Below are 19,879 nucleotides of genomic sequence, written 5' to 3' on the forward strand. Positions count from 1 at the left end.
AACATCATTAACTTTTTGTCCACGCGATAAAAATACTGTCAATGTGACGTCCAAAGAGCTCGTTCTGGTCGTCCTGCACTTCTGAAGTCGGCGGAAATATTTACTTTTGGCTGTAGAAACTTCACTTTAATTTATTAGAACTTACATATTAATTCAAGATGAGTACGATCCTGGAGAAAATTGCTGCCATCGAATCCGAGGTAACTGAAATATTAGCTAAAACCGGCTCACCTACTTAACCGCATTATGATGGAATTTTCCGCAGATGGCTCGAACTCAAAAAAATAAGGCGACAGCAGGACATTTGGGTTTGCTGAAGGCTCGACTGGCAAAACTGCGCCGTGAACTGATCACCCCCAAAGGAGGCGGCGGTGCTTCTGTTGAAGGTAGGTCTCGCATTGATTCAGCAGTGGTCGCAGGTTAACCTCTCTCATTCCCACTTCCATTCAGGCTTCGAAGTTGCAAAAACTGGAGATGCCAGAGTTGGCTTTGTGGGCTTCCCATCTGTCGGCAAGTCAACTTTGCTATCCAATTTGGCTGGCGTTTACTCCGAAGTTGCCGCATACGAGTTCACAACGCTCACAACTGTGCCGGGTTGTATTAAGTATAAGGGAGCGAAGATTCAAGTGAGTTGCCTTCGAATTTCATTAACATCCTCAAGTATCCAATTTGAATCTCATTTGTAGCTTCTGGATTTGCCTGGAATTATTGAAGGTGCCAAGGACGGTAAAGGTCGAGGTCGGCAAGTTATTGCTGTAGCACGAACCTGTAATCTTATATTTATGGTGCTGGATGTACTGAAACCTTTGCATCACAAGAAATTGTTAGAGCATGAATTGGAAGGATTCGGCATTCGGTTGAACAAGAAACCTCCAAATATTCATTTCCGAAAAAAGGATAAAGGTAAGGTGATTTAATTTTGCTTGAGGCGTGTGTGTGTGTTTTGTTTGAGGTAGGGAGAGGCAAAGCCTCTGAGCAACTTGACTCCACTGGTCCAATATCCCGGATTCGTTTAGGTAACGCAATTGTACCCGCTGCAGTTGATGTCTGATGCGTCCATACGCGGGGCACTCATATAGAAAATGTTCCGAGGATTCCGCTCTTTTGCTAAAGCATCCGGGATTTCATTTCCTTCTACACCATAATGACCGGGAACCCAGAGAAGTACCACCGTATTGAATCTAGAAAGAGAGTTCAATGGATTTTTACATTCCTGAACGATTTTTGATGTAATCAAAAGACTGCTCAACCCCTCAATGCAGTTTGACTATCGCCACAGATTGGGTTGCGTCTACCCTTCAACCGCTCATCAGTCATCCAGGTTGCCGCCCTTAGGATCGCATACATTTCAGGCTAAAAGACCGTTGTATATTGTCCTAAGGGAAAAACCCATTTCTCGTTATTATTCGAGAGGTAGACTCCTGCTCCAGAACTCCGTTGTTTTGCTATCGGTGAAGAAGACATCAGTAAATATTGACATGCATTCTTCTGGTTCATCCCAGCCTAATGATGTGCCTAAAAATGTACAACTTCTCGTTTCCAAGAAACTTCGCATTCTTTCACAGTGTCTCCCGTTGTCAGCTAGAAGCCCTCCCAGGTCCGTGGTGTCTGGGCTGCATGGGTCTGTTTCCACATCCTGAAACTAGACTAGTTGCCTCCACATCACAAGTGTTAAACAACAGTGACAGTCAGGTTTCCAGTTCATTAAGGGAGTTGCTGTACTATCCTTTCTGGCTGACCACGCCGTAAATATCGGGTGCAGGCTTTCCATTGAAATGAAGAGCATGTCTTCCACAGATTTCTTCGTGAGGGACACGAATCTCCAAACTACGTGCCTCGGGCACAACCTAATTTTTCAAACTTGCGGCTGGATTCGAAGTATATTACTTCTTACCACTTGGAGAATTACAATCCTTTGTTCCCATCTTCACGTGTTTGTGGGCACCCACCACGGCAAGGTGGTGTCCGAGGGGAGCTGCTTGAGTCAGTGAATTATTAAATAAGGATGTTATCGGTATACTTCACATGGCGCGAAACCACTCAAGGATAAACCGGCTGATCATAGGATAGAGCTCCATTTGAATAAATTCAAGTAAATAAGCAAGATATCCCCGGTTAAACCTTTTCAATCAGATAAAAGGAAAATTTTGCCTTTTGGTCAGTTTCTGCGATTATGTCGTCTCTGTGATCACGGGAGCAAATCATTTTTAAATCCACTTAACCAAATAGGATTCCTTGGATGCTTCGTTGTTGCTGGATTTTCACGATGTCAGATCTGAATCCTTAATTGTATAACGTATAACGTGTATTACTCTAGTGGTCAACAGTAGGCAAGCATTACAAGTTTTTCATTGAAAAAAATACAAGTGGGGGCTCCATGTTAACAGTTCGTGCCGTTTATGTTTAAATTTCCGCACTCCGGGATACCAAGGGAATAATTATGAAAAAAGCTCATTTTATACGAATTCGATCAAAGCGGCAAAATATGGGAGTTTCCCATCGAAAAATGGAAAAATTCAGGCTTAAGCCAATTTTCCCAATCGAGCAAAGCCTTGGGCTGCGATAAACGGAAAGAGTCTTTTTTGGATCTTGAGGCCCCTTCAAAACACAGCACAAGAAGCGCCTAGCGGTTTTGTACATATGGCTTGCCAATTGAATTTTTTTTTTGTATCACATTGTTACTGGCTATAAATAACTATTAACGTGACCATAAATAATACAGCCAAAACGAAGGAATCAGAGGTCCACCAAAGAACTATCTACCATCTTACAGTCATGCTGTACTATGAGTAGGAATAGACTCATACTGTCCATTAGGAACTCCATCTCTATCGCGTATTTTGTTTCGGGGATTTCTACTAGTTAAAAAACAGAATTTAACGTGACATAATTTCAATTTCTTTTAAAAATGGGTCCTTTTGTTTCTATTCCATATTTTTATTAAACTTTTATAAACTTATACATATTTATATATTATAACCATAATCAAATTTCAATTCTAGGTGGTATCAACTTAAACTGCACCGTCGCTCAGTCCGAATTGGATTTGGACACTGTTAAATCCATCCTTTCTGAATATAAAATCCATAATGCCGATATCACCCTCCGCTACGATGCTACAAGTGACGATTTAATTGACGTTATTGAAGGAAATCGAATTTACATCCCATGTATCTATCTTCTAAATAAAATTGATCAAATTACCATCGAAGAATTGGATGTTATTTACAAGATTCCGCATTGCGTCCCAATATCAGCCCATCATCGGTGGAACTTTGACGATTTATTGGAAATGATGTGGGAATACTTAAAATTAGTGCGAATGTAAGAGTAATTTCATGAATGAGAAAGGTGCAAATATGAACTTGTGTTTTGTAATTTACAGCTACACCAAACCCAAGGGACAGTTGCCGGATTACAGCTCGCCTATCGTGTTACATAGCGAACATACAAGTATTGAAGATTTCTGCAATAAACTCCATCGCTCGATTGCCAAGGAATTCAAATAGTGAGTAGATTTGATAATTATAGACGGAAAAGGTTCATTTTGGGTTGTTAAAATTTTTCGGAAGGCACAAAAATTTAATTTCTTTCAAATTTTATGGAAGCTAAATGCGGGAATTTCTTTGAAAACTGACCTTTTATTATGTAAAACATCCATACGTTGTTTTGATACTATCGTAAACGCAGATATTTGGTATTTGGACGAACAATACCTCACCAATTGAACCGTTTCCAAGTTTAAATCTTAATATTACGACCCTTTTTGAAATTATTTTGCTTTCATTTCACCAAGCCATAGACTTAAACAGTTGTTTGTCCTTGTTAGCCGGATTTCCTTCAAAACGTTTTTAGGATGCGTTGTAATCTAATTGACTAAATTTTCTTTTCAGTGCTTTGGTTTGGGGATCATCTGTTAAACATCAGCCACAAAAAGTTGGAATCGATCATGTTCTCAATGATGAAGATGTCGTCCAAATTGTTAAGAAAATTTAATTCACTGTAACTACGTACTTCCAAAAGTTAATTTCAACCGATAAGCAACAATTGTTTTGGCCAGCTACAGATAAAAGCCCTTTTTAATGACATGTTAATTTTAATGATTATGAAAATGGAATGCGAATAAAAGTCGCTGACGAAAAGAACGTTTTTTTAAAAAAATATAGAATTTAAGTTTATAGCACTATCAAATAATTAACATACTAGAAATATAGCTACAAAATGGAGCAGTATGCGTAGGTAAACGTATTTGTGTTTCTAGTTCATGCCTAATTAGCCGGTTTTGAGGTTTTGTGCAGTAAACCACATAAGAAAATAACATAAGGTTGAAGAAGTATGAACAAAAAAATAAAGTTTAATTGATAAATAATTTAATATCACCGATATTTCGAGGGACAGACACAGCAGAGCAATATCTTTTGGAGGCTCCGCCAGCAAAACAAACAAATTTGATCTAAGCTCAAAAGTTAACTTGCATGATTCGAACAATGAACAGAAGGGAATTTACACTACATAGCTATTTAATCAGCTTGAGCAGATAACCTCATTTGAGAACTGCAAGCATTCGAAAACGTGCCTGTGAACATCGAAAAAAGGACTCCTGCTAAGAAACATATATTGGATCACTGACCATTTTAGGAGAAAAATAATTTTACAGCTAGTCTCTAGATATACACCAGGTAATCCGATTTGCAAGTTTATTTTTACAAAGGACTTTCAAAAGGTAGTCTGAAATTCGGCTGGAGTAAACGCTACTAATTTATAAGCATACAGGGTATACTATGATAACCCTAACCGTAGCCGCTCCCTACCCCGGTTGTGAAAGGAGGAGGATGGATAGCGTCTCAGGGGGTAGGTAAGGAAAATACAGGAACTTGGTAGTCTTGCAGAGTACTCACTGAGGAAGCTACCACCACACCTGGCAGTTAGGTATAAAATGTAAATCCATTAGATGAAGAGGAAAACAAACCTAAGGTTCGGTACAGATAATCTACGGGAATCGTCTGACTTGGTGACTGAGTCGGACTCCCGTAATGGATAGCCCGGCAACAGTTTTAATACTCGCCAAACCACTATTTCCCACCGTGTGGCTGAAGTCTCCGCTGGGGTTCGGGACGAATTCCAAAGATCGCGTATACAATTTTCGGAAATGAATGCTTTGCATACACCAGGTATTCCCAGGCTCTATGTATCTTCAGTAACTCCGAGCATTCTATTTCAAATCAATGATGAGATTGCATCTCGACTGTGTGCTGATATACCGCTAATGCAACTACAATCATTTGTGTATTGTGGTGCAGTTACGGCTGTCAGATTCCACGATCAGAAGAATCACTTACGCATTATTGGTCTGAGTGACCGAAGAGATCCACCAAGAAAAATTCGTCTAGGATGTCGGTGAGATTCACTAAGACAGGACATTGCTAAATTGACTCAAATCAGCACTGGAAATGCCAGCCAATAGGCGAAGAACAAAGTGCAGGAGGTTTACCGGAAATCGTAGTTGAAATTCTGAACACACTAAAGCAGAAATCTGCGTATGCAGTCGATTGTGGCAGTATGGCGAAAGTCCCTCTAGACGTATCCAAAATGTACTGCTTTCAGTAACGGAAGCAAAAGAGTATTGGGTTGAATTTGAAGGTTATCCACGAAACATGCTGAGCGTGCTGAGTGAATTATTAACCTACGCGATAAGTGCGAGCTGACACACTTGATGTACCTAAATGAAATCAAGTTGTATGCTAGTACTAATGACTACCTTACGAGTCTATCACGAATAGTAGGGATGTGATATTCAGATGGAAATTGGATTAGACAGATGTCGAATCCAGGCCATCCGTAAAGGTTATCACGAGCCGCATGCCGAGCATAGCAATGAAGGCCTCCACATTCATATTATGATCGAAACAGATTTCTACGAAGACCTAGGAATTCTGCAAGAAATCCACGCTCGAGTAGATGATCTGAATAATTCTCTGCTATCCGAACTCCTGCGTCGCGTAAAACTGATGCTGAAACCGCATCTCTCAGAGAAGAAGTAAATAATCCCATAACGTAAATTCGCCATCCTTCCACTGGTGTATGCATTCGATTCGAAAAAACCCGACAGATTGCTTTTTTAATTAGGGACAACCCTAGTGTATTTGATTGCATATATCGCTATTTCGGGAGCAAGTTATTCCCTTCATCATTGCGCAATCGGGTTGTCCCTAATTAAAAAAAAAATTGTTCGTTTCATTTAAACACTGAGGACCCTACAAAGGTTGTAAATCTCATAAACAATTGTAAAAGCGCCAGGAATTTGAAATTATTACATATGAAAAGATATTTTCCTCACAGTTTTTTGTTTATAGTTGACTGGTGACAAATTTAAAAATATATTTATTAGTTTTGCCTCATCACTAAATAAACTCAGATCCAGAAAGTTACTTACCTACACAAACTAATTTCGGGAACTGTAAAATGTATACTTCCAACCAAAAATCAGTCTCTCATATTCACGACATGATAAATCGATCTCTCCTTCAATTTCCAACACCACTAAATTGGTAAAATTTTGGGCAAATGGTAGCACATCTCATAAGAATTTAACGCATTCAATTTCTATGTACAAGACCCACAATCATAGGCACGGTCCTAGCATTCCAGCTAAGTTAGTGCTTTGCAACTTAAATGTCCTGTTTAGCAGACATGAAATAGTATAATGACTTCTGATAACATAGGACGAAAAAGTCACTTCGACGAAGAATCTACGCACTCTCTGCCTTTGAGATGTACTTAGATTCACAAAATCTTACCGATGATACAGTCAGGAAGTAACCTGAGTTGACGTTTCAAGGAATGTTATGAACCCAATGCAGGAGACCCTCCTCATTACAAATATACGCTCCCGATCATTGCCATTAATAAAGAGTTTTGTGAGATTCCAAAGCATGAGGCTTTGCAAAAGTTTAGAAGATTTCATATAGAATAAATTTCAGAGTACAATTTCTCGGTTCCATATATCGATGTTTCAGTGTAGACTGATCATCATCAACGGCGCAACAACCGGAATCCGGTCTAGGCCTGCCTTAATAAGAAACTCTAGACATCCCGGTTTTGCGCCGAGGTCCACCAATTCGATATCTCTAAAAGCTGTCTGGCGTCCTGACCTACGCCATCTTTCCATTTCACGCAGGGTCTGCCTCGTCTTCTTTTTCTACCACAGATATTAAGGGCAATAGACTTCTCGGGCTGGATCAAAATTCTTCGGAGGATTCTTCTCTCGAACGCGGCCAAGAGTTCGTAATTTTTCTTGATAAGAACCCAAGTCTCCGAGGAATACATGAGGACTGGCGAGATTATTGTCTTGTAAAGTAAGAATTTGGACTCTGTAGTGGGACCTTTCGAGCGGAACAGTTTTTGTAAGCGGATTTCATCGTCGTAGCTTTTATCGGTTATGATTTTCGACCCTAAATAGGAGAAATTTTCAACGGTCTCAAAGTTGTAGTCTCCTATCTTTATCCTTCCCGTTTGATCAGTGCGGTTTGATGTTGTTGATTGTTTGGTTTTTGGTGCTGACGTTGCCACCATATATTTTATCTTGCCTTCATTGATGTGCAGCCCAAGACCTCGCGCCGCCTGCTCGATTTGGATGAAGGCAGTTTGTACGTCTCGGGGCGTTCTTTCCATGATGTCAATATCGTCAGCATAGGCCAGTAGTTGGGTGGAGTTAAAGATTAAAGATTGTACCCCTCACATTTCCCTCAGCATTACGAATCAATTTTTCCAGGGCCAGGTTAAAGAGGAGGCATGATCGTGCGTCCGTTTTTCTTAGACCCTTGTTGAGGTCGAATGGTTTCGAGAGTAATCCTTTGCTTTTATCTGGCCTCGCACATTGGTCAGGATCAGTCTAGTCAGTCTTATTAATTTCGTCGGGATACCGAGTAGGACCGAGTATAGACTCAGCTATATTTCAATGTAGGAATCTACTATAATTTGTCCCTAATATCAAAATAGACACGCGACCGAAGCCGAAGATCGAGTATAAAGCAACGAATTGTATCAAACTAAACTTATTAATCAAATTTAACTGGAAACTCGCCCCAGAGAATGCAATCTCCATAACCAAAAAAGATTCACAGAAAATACCGCCAATTTTTTTAAAGCTTATCAAAACACATCTTTCATTCTGAAAATAGATATATTCTATTTGAACTTTTTCTTCCATACAAAAATATTAAGCTTCTCAACAGAAACATACTCTTATCAAAATAATATTTTCTTCCGATCATGTAAGGCAATCGCTCTACCAACATTAAGGCCCCAATCTTGTCAAATTAACCATTTCATGAAATTTTGCTAACAAAATTATAGAGCGAATGCTAGCGGCTCGTTTAACGTTAAACCGATCGTAAATACACAAATACAAATAAGAATAACTTAAATAATCACTTTGACTGTTAAATAAAGGAACGAAAAATAATTATTCACTTACAAACTAATAATTGTACGTCATTAGAGCTGAAACGACAATACCACTAGCTAAAGCGGTAATGTATCCTAGATGCATGGAACTAGTTTTCTGCGCTCGATACCTTGGAAAAATAATGCAATTTACATGAAATATCATTATTTCAAGTGTTTGAAGGAAATGCAACAATAAGAAACGTTACCTATATTTAGATTTTGGTGAGAATGGCGAGGGTGGATGAATGCCCGGAATATTACTGTCCAAATAGACTATCACCCACGTGAATATTGTTATGGCGATACCACATAGAATCGGCAGAAATCGACTTTGATTTTCTGAATTAGACACATATTCCCAAGCATTGTTTAAGCTGCCGTGGACATAATCGGATATGTAAACTTGCCGATCCGAATGTGTTTGTTGCACTGAAAAAAAGAGGAAAATATTAAAGCTACTGAGATTGCAAGAAATTAGAAATAATTATAGAACTCCAGCATTTGTGGAGAAAATGGCCTTCATAAGATATTTGGGCAACTGAGTGAAAGCGCCTTTAGTTAAGATCCCATTTATAGTAGTAAATTAAAAGTACAGAATTATCTAACTTTCGTCAGAAGTGAATTAACAAGTCGGGAAACCGGAAGCTCGGTGCTTCAAGTATGAAAGGTTTTGTTTGCTTCTTCTGTAAGTATATTTGAGTGCAGAACTATCCCATTTGTACGTAGCCCGTTATGTGTGTACATTTAGCATGTCAGACTACTCTCTTTAGTATGATGGTAGCTGCAGTAAATTTAAACGGGAAAGTCAACTTTAAGCAACTATAACTTTGTTATTAGTAGTATGATTTAGATCAAACTTGGGGATAACATGCTTCATACTAAAATCTATATTACTACAACATTTTTATAACTCCAGGATAAGCTTAAGCGGGGTTTCTGCTCAATTTCCCCAAAAATATAGTAATATACTATTATTAACATAATTTGAGCAGATGTCGATATGGGGAGTATTTTCAGCCCTGGACACCGACCGTTTTGCAAACAAAACCTTAAAAAGAATAGAAATCTTTGAACCAACAAATTTTTAAATTTAAAATTATAATTGTTACAGAAACGTTGGCCTCATTGTGGCTAGGGACAAACTAAGCTAAGCTAAATTAATGTTCCATTTGATTTTATGACCGTAGAATCGAGCGATTGTCGGGTGCAGGCTAAGGTTCGAGCAGTTCGGTTTTGACTGAAAGAATTCGGAGGTTGCACCCGATTTTCAGCTTTATGACTGGACTAATTTAGCACTGTCGGAAAATGGTTCAATGGATGTACACAGGATAGTTTGCCTCATCTTCACCTATGGTTACACAAGATATAACGACGTGTATTAAGAGTTGCGGAATAGGTATTCTGGAAATCTGTAGTGTCATCAGTAACATATTCCTTCATCTTTAACTCCTCCTCCATATCAAAATCATTGTAAGACCGCGTCTCCAATGGACTACTATGCACGTAGGCTGGACTTCAGGAGAAACTCTGCTACGGGATTTCCAACCAGGGGAAAGAGCCTATGCTGCAAGCACACACACACATTAACACAGTGTTTTTACTGACATCTCAACAGTGAGTTATAGGGCTGGCAGATACCACAATCTCGCAGGGCATGCCTGCGCCTTCCAAATGGAGGTCTTCGTCAACACCTGTCTGCGGTATGTTTCTTTGAGATTATTACAAACGAAGATTTTGGTCGTCACCTGGCACTTCCTTGCATCATCGGAAAACGGAAGTGGCAGTAGATAGGTCACACATTAAAAAGGGGCGATAATTGCATTGCTGGCTATACCATGCAGAGAAATCCATTCTCCCAAGGTTGCCGACGGGTTGAGTCACCCCAAAGGTACTTGGTGCAGAACAGTAGAGGAGTGCAGGGATCGCAGCAACACCTGTGGGGAGCTGAAGCGCGTTTCGTTCAACCATATATATCAGCAAACACTAAAATTGTGAAAGCTTGAATAATAAACTCAATCAATGCTTTGACGATGAGGCCTTTCTGATTTAAGGCTCAAATCAAAATCTTTTTCCCGATATATGATTTTCAGAGATTCTTTTCTCATAACATTGGCGTCTGTGGTAACGATCAAACACTGTTAACGATAAGTTATATCAATTTCGTTGTTAAAATGAATAATTTCTTGGTGAGAAAGTACCCTATATGATACCTCCGTTTTCCAACCTGGAAAAATCCACATTAATAAAAAGAATAAATAATTTCTCATATATGTGTTTGTGAAATCCGTTTTACACTAAAAAGAGACCCATGCCATGCCCATGCTTTCAGTGCCGGGCTCGCTTAAATATGTCTGTATCTGTTATCAAACCGAGGCCTTTTACCAAATTGTATGTTTTAGGAACAGCTGAAAATCGCAGGACACGATACTCGAGCTGCATGAAATTTAAGTCATGTCACGATTCCTCATAACACAGCTTGCGCAAGTTCGGCAGATGCGCCACTGGATTTTCAGTGTGAAAAGCCAACCATTACAGCAAAAACACAGACGCAATTTCTTTAAAATTTCAACATAATTCTTATCGATTATCTGATCTTCCAGAGCAAATTCATGGTGCACTACCCCTAGGCTAGTCGATGGAAATCTACAAGGACTCAGCATGGTCTCCGATGCCAGTTTCCATTGTGGAGTGTGTTGCTCCGTTTTGGATCGCAAACATAAATTCAAGATTCTCAATGATCAAAATGATCTTTTTAAGTGAACTTTTATCCGGAATAATTAAGAGTCTCCTTTTCTTTCCGCTAGTAATATTTAGACTTGTAGCACTAATGAAGGGAACAAGTGGTTCCCGAAATATCGGTATTTGCAAGGTTAATAAATATTACTACCGAAAAGAAAAGGCAAGTTTTAATTATTTCAAATAATTTAATCGCTAAAGACACCGCGACTTGGGAATCCCTCAATTCCTAAACAAAATTTTATTTAATATAAGAAGGTCACAAAACTTAGGGATTTCGATACCTGTATAACGAACAAAATCTTCAAGTGATGTAGTCACCTCAGAGTCGTGGACAAAATAGGACCTAAAAGGCTGCAGAGAATTGGATGTTTTTCGCGCCAGAAAATGGAGGGACTTTACATTTGGAACTTTCGATTGCGGCAACTCAGATTGGAAATTATCGCACCATTAATGATTATAATAACATAAGGAGTCGTAACACCAGCCAAACCGAGCATTATATGTACATGGATCTGCGAGCAATTTCCGAAAAAGCTGAAGCAAATAGCCAGTTATAATCTTACCATAGAGCACCAAACGAATGGTAAAGGTAAATGCGCATAAACAGAGTATTAATCACAAGAAAACTTGCATACGGAATATACACAAGTACCATATTTAGAAGCACAAAACGGCTTCCGCACGGTTGGAACATCCTAACTTTCAACGCAACAAAATGGATTGAATGTGGAGTTTGTCGTTCACACTTTACAAAAGTCCTGCGGAAGTTAAAAACGAACAAGGTAAATTATAAGACTGGAGAGTGTTTAATGAAAAGGTATAAAGATGTTATGTAATGGCTATCCCTGCCGCTAACAATGCAAAAGGAACTGCTTTTAGTATTTTGCCCTATTACTTCTGAAGGCGTAAGTTTTAATTTTTTATTTAACATAAAATTTGCATAAGTTTCCTCCCATTCGAGAGCCCATAATAAAGAAGAAAAGCAGCAGATTTTGTGCTGACTTCATAAACTTTTATGATAGATAACTAAAACACGTCAAGATAAATAACAAAGCTTCATTGATTCTTTCATTTTCATTTTGAATAATAGAAAATTCTTATGAGCACGTGTTTTTAGTATGTTAACGTTTGAAAAAATTCCAGAATTAGCCTCAACTGAAGACCTCCTAGTACCAAACTCTCATTAAATATAAATTCTTAGGAAGGGGAAGGCAATCATATTCCTGAAGAGGTTAATTAACACAGGAAGTCTCTATTCAACTACTTCTCTAGCGTTTGATCTCAGGGAGGAAAATTCTAGTTTATTTCATAAACTTTTCAAATTTCAGAACAAATCTATCGGAAATCGTACTGTGTTCGTAACGAACCATGAAAACAATTTATCAACAAACCGGCAAAACTACATATAATCAAAGTGTTCAAACAAAACAACGTCTTCCGATTCAATTGTGTTTATCCTAACTATAAGAAAAAACCATAAACAAAATGCTTTAGTTGCTCTGATGTAATTTCTCATATTCGGAATCTATTGATTATTTTTGATGACGGCATTTCTAATTTAGTGAGCAAGGTGGCTAAACAAAACTTGTCGCTACTAAACAATGTGTCAGTTGCCCTTGAAAAAATGCTTTTGCTTCTTGTCTAATATTTATATTCACCATTCCATTCATCACTTTTTGTCAACCCAATGAGTGTAGGGAAGGTTGCATTGAATAGAAATTCCATTTATGGTAAGTTAAACTAACTTCTCGTGCCAGCGAGCATGAACAGAAAATGACTCAGCCAAATGTTTAGATAGAGAACATCTAGATGCGTTTATAGATGGTTCCTAAACGTAATTGGAAACTCAATGCATTAGCTCAATTAGTTCAGCTAGTGTGGGGGAATGAGTGGGTCCGGCAGATATGGGAACAGTACCAGGAAGAGCGTGTAGAGAACGTGCGGATGTTATCTACTTAAATGACACCACCTTACAAATCGTCATTGCTATTGTTTGAACTGAGTGCAATCAACGTACAACTAATTTAAACGCTGACTTGGAACAGTGGCGCTTAACCTTTGTTTCTCAATTTTTTATGACATTAAACGCTTTTGAAGTGCAATCGCAATTCTCTAAAAAAATCGTTTGTTTGAAAATATGAATCGCAACAAAAAAAAATGTGATTTCTTTTAATCCTCGAATCCTATTTTTCAGGCTCCACTGCTTACCACCCTGTCTTTAGATTTACCATACAAGAATTGGTTACTTGGCAATTATTTGATTAATCAAAATAATATTGCGAAAATATCGGTGAGCCATTAGAAAATGTATGTATATACTTCCAAGCATAAACCTCCGAAGCTTAAGAGCGAAAAGGATAAAATAAACTTCAAGGGTAGGATTCTAGAATTAAACACTAATGATTATTAGCATTTCTAAAGAAATTACCCATTAAGTCAGAAAGGCCCTCAGATCAACTCAAAACCAAACATTAAAAAAATGTTCATAATCGCTTTACATATTTTTAAAACTATATGTGATTTAGTTGTATTTTTTACCAAAAATGCTTGAAAGACTTACTTTAAGGTCAAAACCTAAACTGACCCGTGAGTGTGTTAAAGCGTTGATTACTTTTTATTCCCTACACACGAATTCGAACTATATTGAAACCTAATAAACCCTATTCGTGTCGTTCCATACTTGTCCGCAGCGACATAACCTGAGCCTAAAATGAACTGAACCAAATGGAACTGTATATGTATGAAACAAGCCTTATCTGCGATCTATCTATCGATCTATCGACCCCAGTTAGCGGAGCCAAACCCCCGCCAAATGGTCGGCTTGACACTGAGGCACACTCCGAGTGTAACATAGTCACTCTGATCGGCCATTAAATTTTTGTACTTAGGTAAGGCAATGGCTAATAGACGATCATGCCGCCAAACTTAGCATACCCTACAATACCGAAGCTGCGGAGAGAGAGGAGAAAAACTCTCAGACACTTCCCTTACAACTAGCTCTAGCTGGTACCAGGCTGCAGACACTAGGTAAACAATTTTTTGCGGTCCTCACAGAGATCTCTTATTGCATTGTGGGTAAGCGGATATCCTTCGTAAATATTGCGGGCTGGCTCTGAACATCTAAGCCAACAGGATAGTTATGGCCTTAAGAGTTTATAGCTTCAAAACGGCGCACCACACCGCTAATTGGGATAAAAAAAAACAATGTTCAGTTCATGTCCTCAATTTTTCCCTATTATCTATTCTTTAAAAATAAAATGAAAAATAAACACTGTACTCCATTGTTATAAAGAAAACACAAAATAATCTCCAGTACTACACACAAAAAAAGTATTCGTCTCTATGCATTTCCTCTTGAAATATTACCACATAACGGTACTTACCAAAACATTTTGGTGTGTGGTAAGTGGATATTGCGGTGTATCTACTTTCGTTGTTAATAATACCTTGTAATCGACTTGGCAGTGATTTTACGAGATGTTCTGTTGTATCTCTTGAAATGGTTCCCCATTCTTCCTTAAAAGCAATTCATAAGCTATTTTTGTTTGAAATATGTCTGCCCCGGATTTTATTCTCCCATCTGGAGACTGTGGTAGAGTTTCGAATCTTTTTGGAGTGTTGTAGAGTAGCTACAATTTTGTATTTATGTGTTTCGGGTCATTATCTTGACTAAAAATGTAATCTGGAGACAAGCCCATACTTTCCAGGCTTCTGTGAATATGACATTTGAAAATATCAATATAGACTTTGTTGTCCATACTCCCATCCAAAATATGCAAGTCACCCAGTTCATTAGCGCTCATAAAACCCTATACCAGCAGTGTTCCCCTTCCGTGTTTTACTATAGTAATTGATTCTTTGGCGCATGTCACAGTTTTGCTTCCTCCATTTTTTTTAATTTTTCGACGCGATTTAAATATAATGAATTTACTTTCATCTGTGAAGACGACTTTTTCCCCAAAGTTCAGGGGATAATCCCTATACATTTTGCGAACTAAGACCGCTTTTTCTTGTCAATTTTCCTGATGTATGGTTTCGTGCGAGCTGCACGCCCGGCATGTCCACGAAGAACATTCTGAACAGTTACAACCGATACGATTTTCTTTACCTCTTTCTTCACCTCAGCAGCGATTTAGGGTGCACTTTGCCAATATGCCGTTTTTCACTTCCGGCTAATTTGTATGGTCGGTTAGATTTTCGCATTTTCAGATCATCATCATCATCATCAACGGCGCAACAACCGGTATTCGGTCTAGGCCTGCCTTAATAAGGAACTCCAGACATCCCGGTTTTGCGCCGAGGTCCACCAATTCGATATATTTCAGATACTTGTAGATAATGTTTTTAATAGTTGTAAGTGGTCTGTTAGCACTTTCACTTATTTCTTTTAATGTACGATTTTGTGTAAATAATTTTTCTACATTTTTCGCTCTTTCGTAGTTGTTTCGCGGTTCTCTCGTCCCACATTGCAATTCCTTAATTATGAACTTACAACGCCTGAAATCTCTCACTTTAAGATGTAACAGTAAATAGACTACAATGCAATGCCGACTCACTACGCACCAAAATGTATCGGTAACTACCGTTGTCTGATAATATTTCAAGAGAAAATGCATAGAGACGAATATTTTTTTGGTGTATAATACTGGGATTTATTTTGTGTTTTCTTTATAATGGAGTTAAGGTCCTTTTTTTCCTTTTCTTTCTAAGGAATACATAATAATAAAGACAGATTGAGGACATAAACTGAACATTGTCTTTTTTAAGGTTTTGTGTAAAACGAAACCTTGTTAAAATCGGTTTATTGTCTGCCTGTCCGTCTCCTCATATCTCAGAAACGGTTACTTCTATTGATACGAAATTCGGTAGGAAGGTGGGACCTGTGAATACCATTGCATGCAGGGAGTAATATAGTTCCACGTTGAGTTTAAGAGAGGGTCTCCGCGTATACTCAACTAGTATTTTTCTACGTCGATATTAGTTTTGACATTAGTTGCAAAGGGGAGTCGGGGGGGTCCGAAAAGGGTCGGTTACTTCAATGACACATTCTCAGAAACTACCCAACCCAACGAACTGAAAAAAACATGGTTGTCAATGCATATGGTATCGAAGCCTCAAAATACTCTGCATACCGATACCTGTTGAAAAACAGTTAATACTAGTATATTACTACATTTATTATATTTTTTAGAAATTGCCTGGGAACCCACCTTAACTTTATTTTAGAATAACCAACTTTTACAGTAATATAGGCTATACTATAGAGCATAATACTACCAAGTTTGGTAGAAATCGCTAACAGAATTATAAAAGTTCAAAATTGTCGCTCTTGGACAAATTTCTTGCATTCTAAGACTTTAGATGACACTGCCATGCTAAGTTGAATAATCTGATAAACTAAATGCATAAACATTATGAGCTAAGTACAAACGGGGCAAATGATCATTCAAATATGCTTATATACGCAATACCTAGAACCTTTCATACCTGAAGCGTTCAGCTTCTGATTTCTCGACTTATTATTTAGTTATAAAAATCCTAAGCTAATCACGGGAAAGGTAAGCAAACGAATAGTTTTTCAACACACAGTATCAGAGTAGATGCCGCACAACGCTACAGCTACGTATGGACACCACTGAAAGACGTGAGAAAAAAAAGTAGAGACGGTCAAGCCGGCAGGTTAACGCGCTCGCGAAGTGACAGACCATTTCACTCGCTTTGCATGGGTCATTTTAAAACATATACCATTCTCTCCCGATTTCGCGCTATCGAATTATCATTTATTCCCTGCACTTAAAGGTTGCCTTGATGGAATTCGGTGTCAGAACAATGATGAGCTCCGAAATGGCGTTGTGCAGTGGATGAAGAACTTGGACGGCTTTATAGGGGCGGCATCGTTAGCGTTGTGAATGTTCGCGGTACGAAAAATGTATGTCTGTAAACGGTGAAGTTTCGAATTGAGATTCCCTAAAAGTACAATGACTTCTATGATTTCGTCTTTTCTAGAACCACATAGCGCTGATTTTTCATTAGACACACCACCATACATGGATCATCGCGAACCTACTGCAATCGAAAACAATGACGTCACGATGAAACCCGCGGTCAACCGCTGTAGCTAAATGAAACGGCACTGGGAGCGTGGCGAGCAATAAATCAAATGCAGTTTTAATGAGACAGAGTTTCCCATAATCACTAAGATGCAAAAGTTACAATAAGCTGGCTACGCCCAAACCATGGATACAAGACCCAGGACAGAGATGAGTGAGAAAACCGGAAAAAGACAGCGCATCACTGCTCGGATTTAGAAACTAGACGCAATCGAAGTAACAAAACTTTTGATGGAAGTACATACTTAAGGCCAAGGCCGTAAAACGGGCTGCAGCTCAATGACGACGAAAGAACGCTGAAAGACAGACAGATTGGCGATGAAAACTCGACGCAATTCCTTTAATGAGCAATGGATAGGATCCTTCATCACGAGCAACGTATTCAGACATCTTGGGCTTCGTTTGGTATCAGAAAGCAATATCTCCAACAGCAGAATTAAATGAAGACCAGGACCAGGACCAGGACAGACCAGGAAGGCAGAATTAATTCTCGAAGCACCACTTTCAAAGGCTAGGCAAGAGAACAATCAGTTAAATTTAATGCTAAAATATTCTAATTGGATGAGAAATGTTGATTTCTTATTAGGGAGGAGAAATGCTAATAAGGAAGGATTCCTTACAGCAGTTGATTTCTAACATCAATGGTTGAACTTTAAGAGAGAAGGATTACTATAAACATTTTTCGATCGAGGATACCACATGATTGCGGGTGGATTTAACGCGGTAGCCCCGTAGCATATTGTCCGGTTCACCAAAACGTATAATTCGGGCTAAGTCTCATCCATATATTTAATGACTAAGATAACGCTCAAAATCATCTCGAACTAAAGGGAATTTTCTACATCTCGAAATATAGAGTTATGAAAATATTAGAAAGATACAATATTCTTCAGGCTGGAACTAACCTACCTCATACGCCGAATCGATAAGCGAGAAATTTGACCGCAGCAGGTTCACTGCCACTGAATTTGAGGTAAAACACTTCCCATTCCGTCAACCAATCGAGCATGATGTGAATGGCACGACTTGTAAATTTTTTCATTAGTACCCAGCGGAGATAAGCTAGGTAGGCCTACTGCGTGCAATCAGCTCAATCACATGGCTATGCATGTTCTTTCACGTTTCACGAAGTTATTTCAACTATTTGCATATGAGATCATCAGAGTAAACACTTCGGACCTGCAAAACGGTCCTTGAACTATTTACGGAGCTGACGATCGATGGAACTCGCAGCGCACATCACTGCCTGACTCCCACATTTACTTTCTACACGAAAATCAGATCGATGGTGTGGTGATTACAAGGTGAGCTTATGAAGTGCAATTTAATCTAAGCGAGGGTTGAAATGTGGACTTCGAAAGGCGGTAAAACTATGAGTTCTCGGTTACAGTGAAATGCCGATGATGTGATAATGCCGGTCCGAAAATAGAAATGAAAAATCAATACCTCACCGCGAACTTTATCGACACATTTTTAGCGAATTAGAGGGAGCAAATAGCACGTTTGTTTATCAATCTGTGGTTCACTGGTAATTTATTTATAGACAGAATTCCCAATAGAATTGCAATGAGGAAGCGTGACATATGCTTTCTTCGAAGCTTGCCCTAGAAACAGACACCAAGGTTACGAACAGGAAACTCACTTGATAACAGGTAGCTTCTGTAGGCAACTGCAACCACGACTGCCAGAACTAGAACTGTACGGAGCACCCTGGAATCGACGGTGAGTGCTGCTGCCCGACTTTTCCCATTGTAGTTGTCGCGAAACTTCTCCGGGCTGATTTTCGCGATGCCCATTCCATTTCCATTCGATTGCCATTGCGCTGACCTATCATTCAGAAATGAATTAGCTTTACCACCGCCGTCACCACTACCGTTCTGGAAACTGTTAACGACAAACATTTCCTTTTCGATCGAGAATAAAGCAACCACGAAAAACCCAAGAAGTCCGAGGAAAGCTCAACTGCGAACAAATCAAAGGAAACGCGAAATAAACACTGAAGCCAACATATGGGCGGTGCGCGAGAAGACGACTGTTTGTATATAAACAAATGCTAGACGATTCGGTACACACACCCGATGTGATTTAAATGAGACGAAATAATTATAAAATCAATGACGAAACGTTTTGCCGGTGAGAAGCGCGTTACCAATGAGTAACCATGATGACGTATCGCTGACGTTTCTTCTGGTGGTTTTGTTGAATGGCGGTAGAGTACCTAAAGGGAGCAATACACGTAGGGAAGATGCGATGGAATGTAATAATATTTCTTGGTACAGAGGCCATATGATGGGCACTAGAATGGTTTATTGAATGAATTTGTGTTGCGGAATGCTGGATACAAACAGCCATAAAACAGCAGCAAGCGCAAGTTTTATGTAAGGTTTCTAATAATCAGGTTCCGGTTTGAACTGAAGAGTAAGCATCAACGAAAAATTCCAATGCAGAAAACTAAGCTTATCATGAGATCTTCGTTTGCTTATTTATTCTGTGTTAATCTCAGGCGTGCTGAGGTGTGTTTAACATACTTTTCCAGACTTCAACCGTAGCTTATCGGTGAAGGCAATTAAATTGCAACGGGA

General features: G+C 38.9%; 2 protein-coding genes across 2 annotated transcripts; one reads left to right on the forward strand and one right to left on the reverse strand.

The window, feature by feature from the left end:
• The first annotated feature begins 21 nt into the window (after window positions 1-21).
• LOC119655915 (GTP-binding protein 128up) lies at window positions 22-4,142 on the forward strand. Its single transcript, XM_038062080.1, has 7 exons — window positions 22-200; window positions 266-386; window positions 451-626; window positions 687-903; window positions 3,003-3,324; window positions 3,386-3,508; window positions 3,894-4,142. Exons 1-7 carry the CDS (start codon window positions 159-161, stop codon window positions 3,994-3,996), a joined length of 1,104 nt encoding a protein of 367 aa, XP_037918008.1. The 5' UTR covers window positions 22-158; the 3' UTR covers window positions 3,997-4,142.
• A 4,021-nt stretch (window positions 4,143-8,163) lies between these two features.
• On the reverse strand, window positions 8,164-19,462 carry LOC119655029 (ADP-ribosylation factor-like protein 6-interacting protein 6). The gene is made up of 3 exons (XM_038060706.1): window positions 18,940-19,462; window positions 8,655-8,877; window positions 8,164-8,576 (listed from the first exon to the last, which is right to left on the reverse strand). Exons 1-3 carry the CDS (start codon window positions 19,196-19,198, stop codon window positions 8,480-8,482), a joined length of 579 nt encoding a protein of 192 aa, XP_037916634.1. The 5' UTR covers window positions 19,199-19,462; the 3' UTR covers window positions 8,164-8,479.
• Window positions 19,463-19,879: the final 417 nt, after the last annotated feature.

This window comes from Hermetia illucens, chromosome 4 (assembly GCF_905115235.1).
Source record: "Hermetia illucens chromosome 4, iHerIll2.2.curated.20191125, whole genome shotgun sequence".
Classification (NCBI taxonomy): Eukaryota; Metazoa; Arthropoda; class Insecta; order Diptera; family Stratiomyidae; genus Hermetia; species Hermetia illucens.

Excerpts from the sequence above, each read along its gene's own strand:
- LOC119655915 (XM_038062080.1), top strand. The coding sequence starts at position 159 with ATGAGTACGATCCTGGAGAAAATTGCTGCCATCGAATCCGAG. Across the intron at positions 201-265 it reads TTGCTGCCATCGAATCCGAG|ATGGCTCGAACTCAAAAAAA; the intron begins GTAACTGAAATA and ends AATTTTCCGCAG. Across the intron at positions 627-686 it reads ATAAGGGAGCGAAGATTCAA|CTTCTGGATTTGCCTGGAAT; the intron begins GTGAGTTGCCTT and ends TCTCATTTGTAG.
- LOC119655029 (XM_038060706.1), bottom strand. The coding sequence starts at position 19,198 with ATGTTTGTCGTTAACAGTTTCCAGAACGGTAGTGGTGACGGCGGTGGT. Across the intron at positions 8,878-18,939 it reads CAGAAGCTACCTGTTATCAA|TGCAACAAACACATTCGGAT; the intron begins GTGAGTTTCCTG and ends TCTTTTTTTCAG. Across the intron at positions 8,577-8,654 it reads TCACCAAAATCTAAATATAG|GTATCGAGCGCAGAAAACTA; the intron begins GTAACGTTTCTT and ends TATTTTTCCAAG.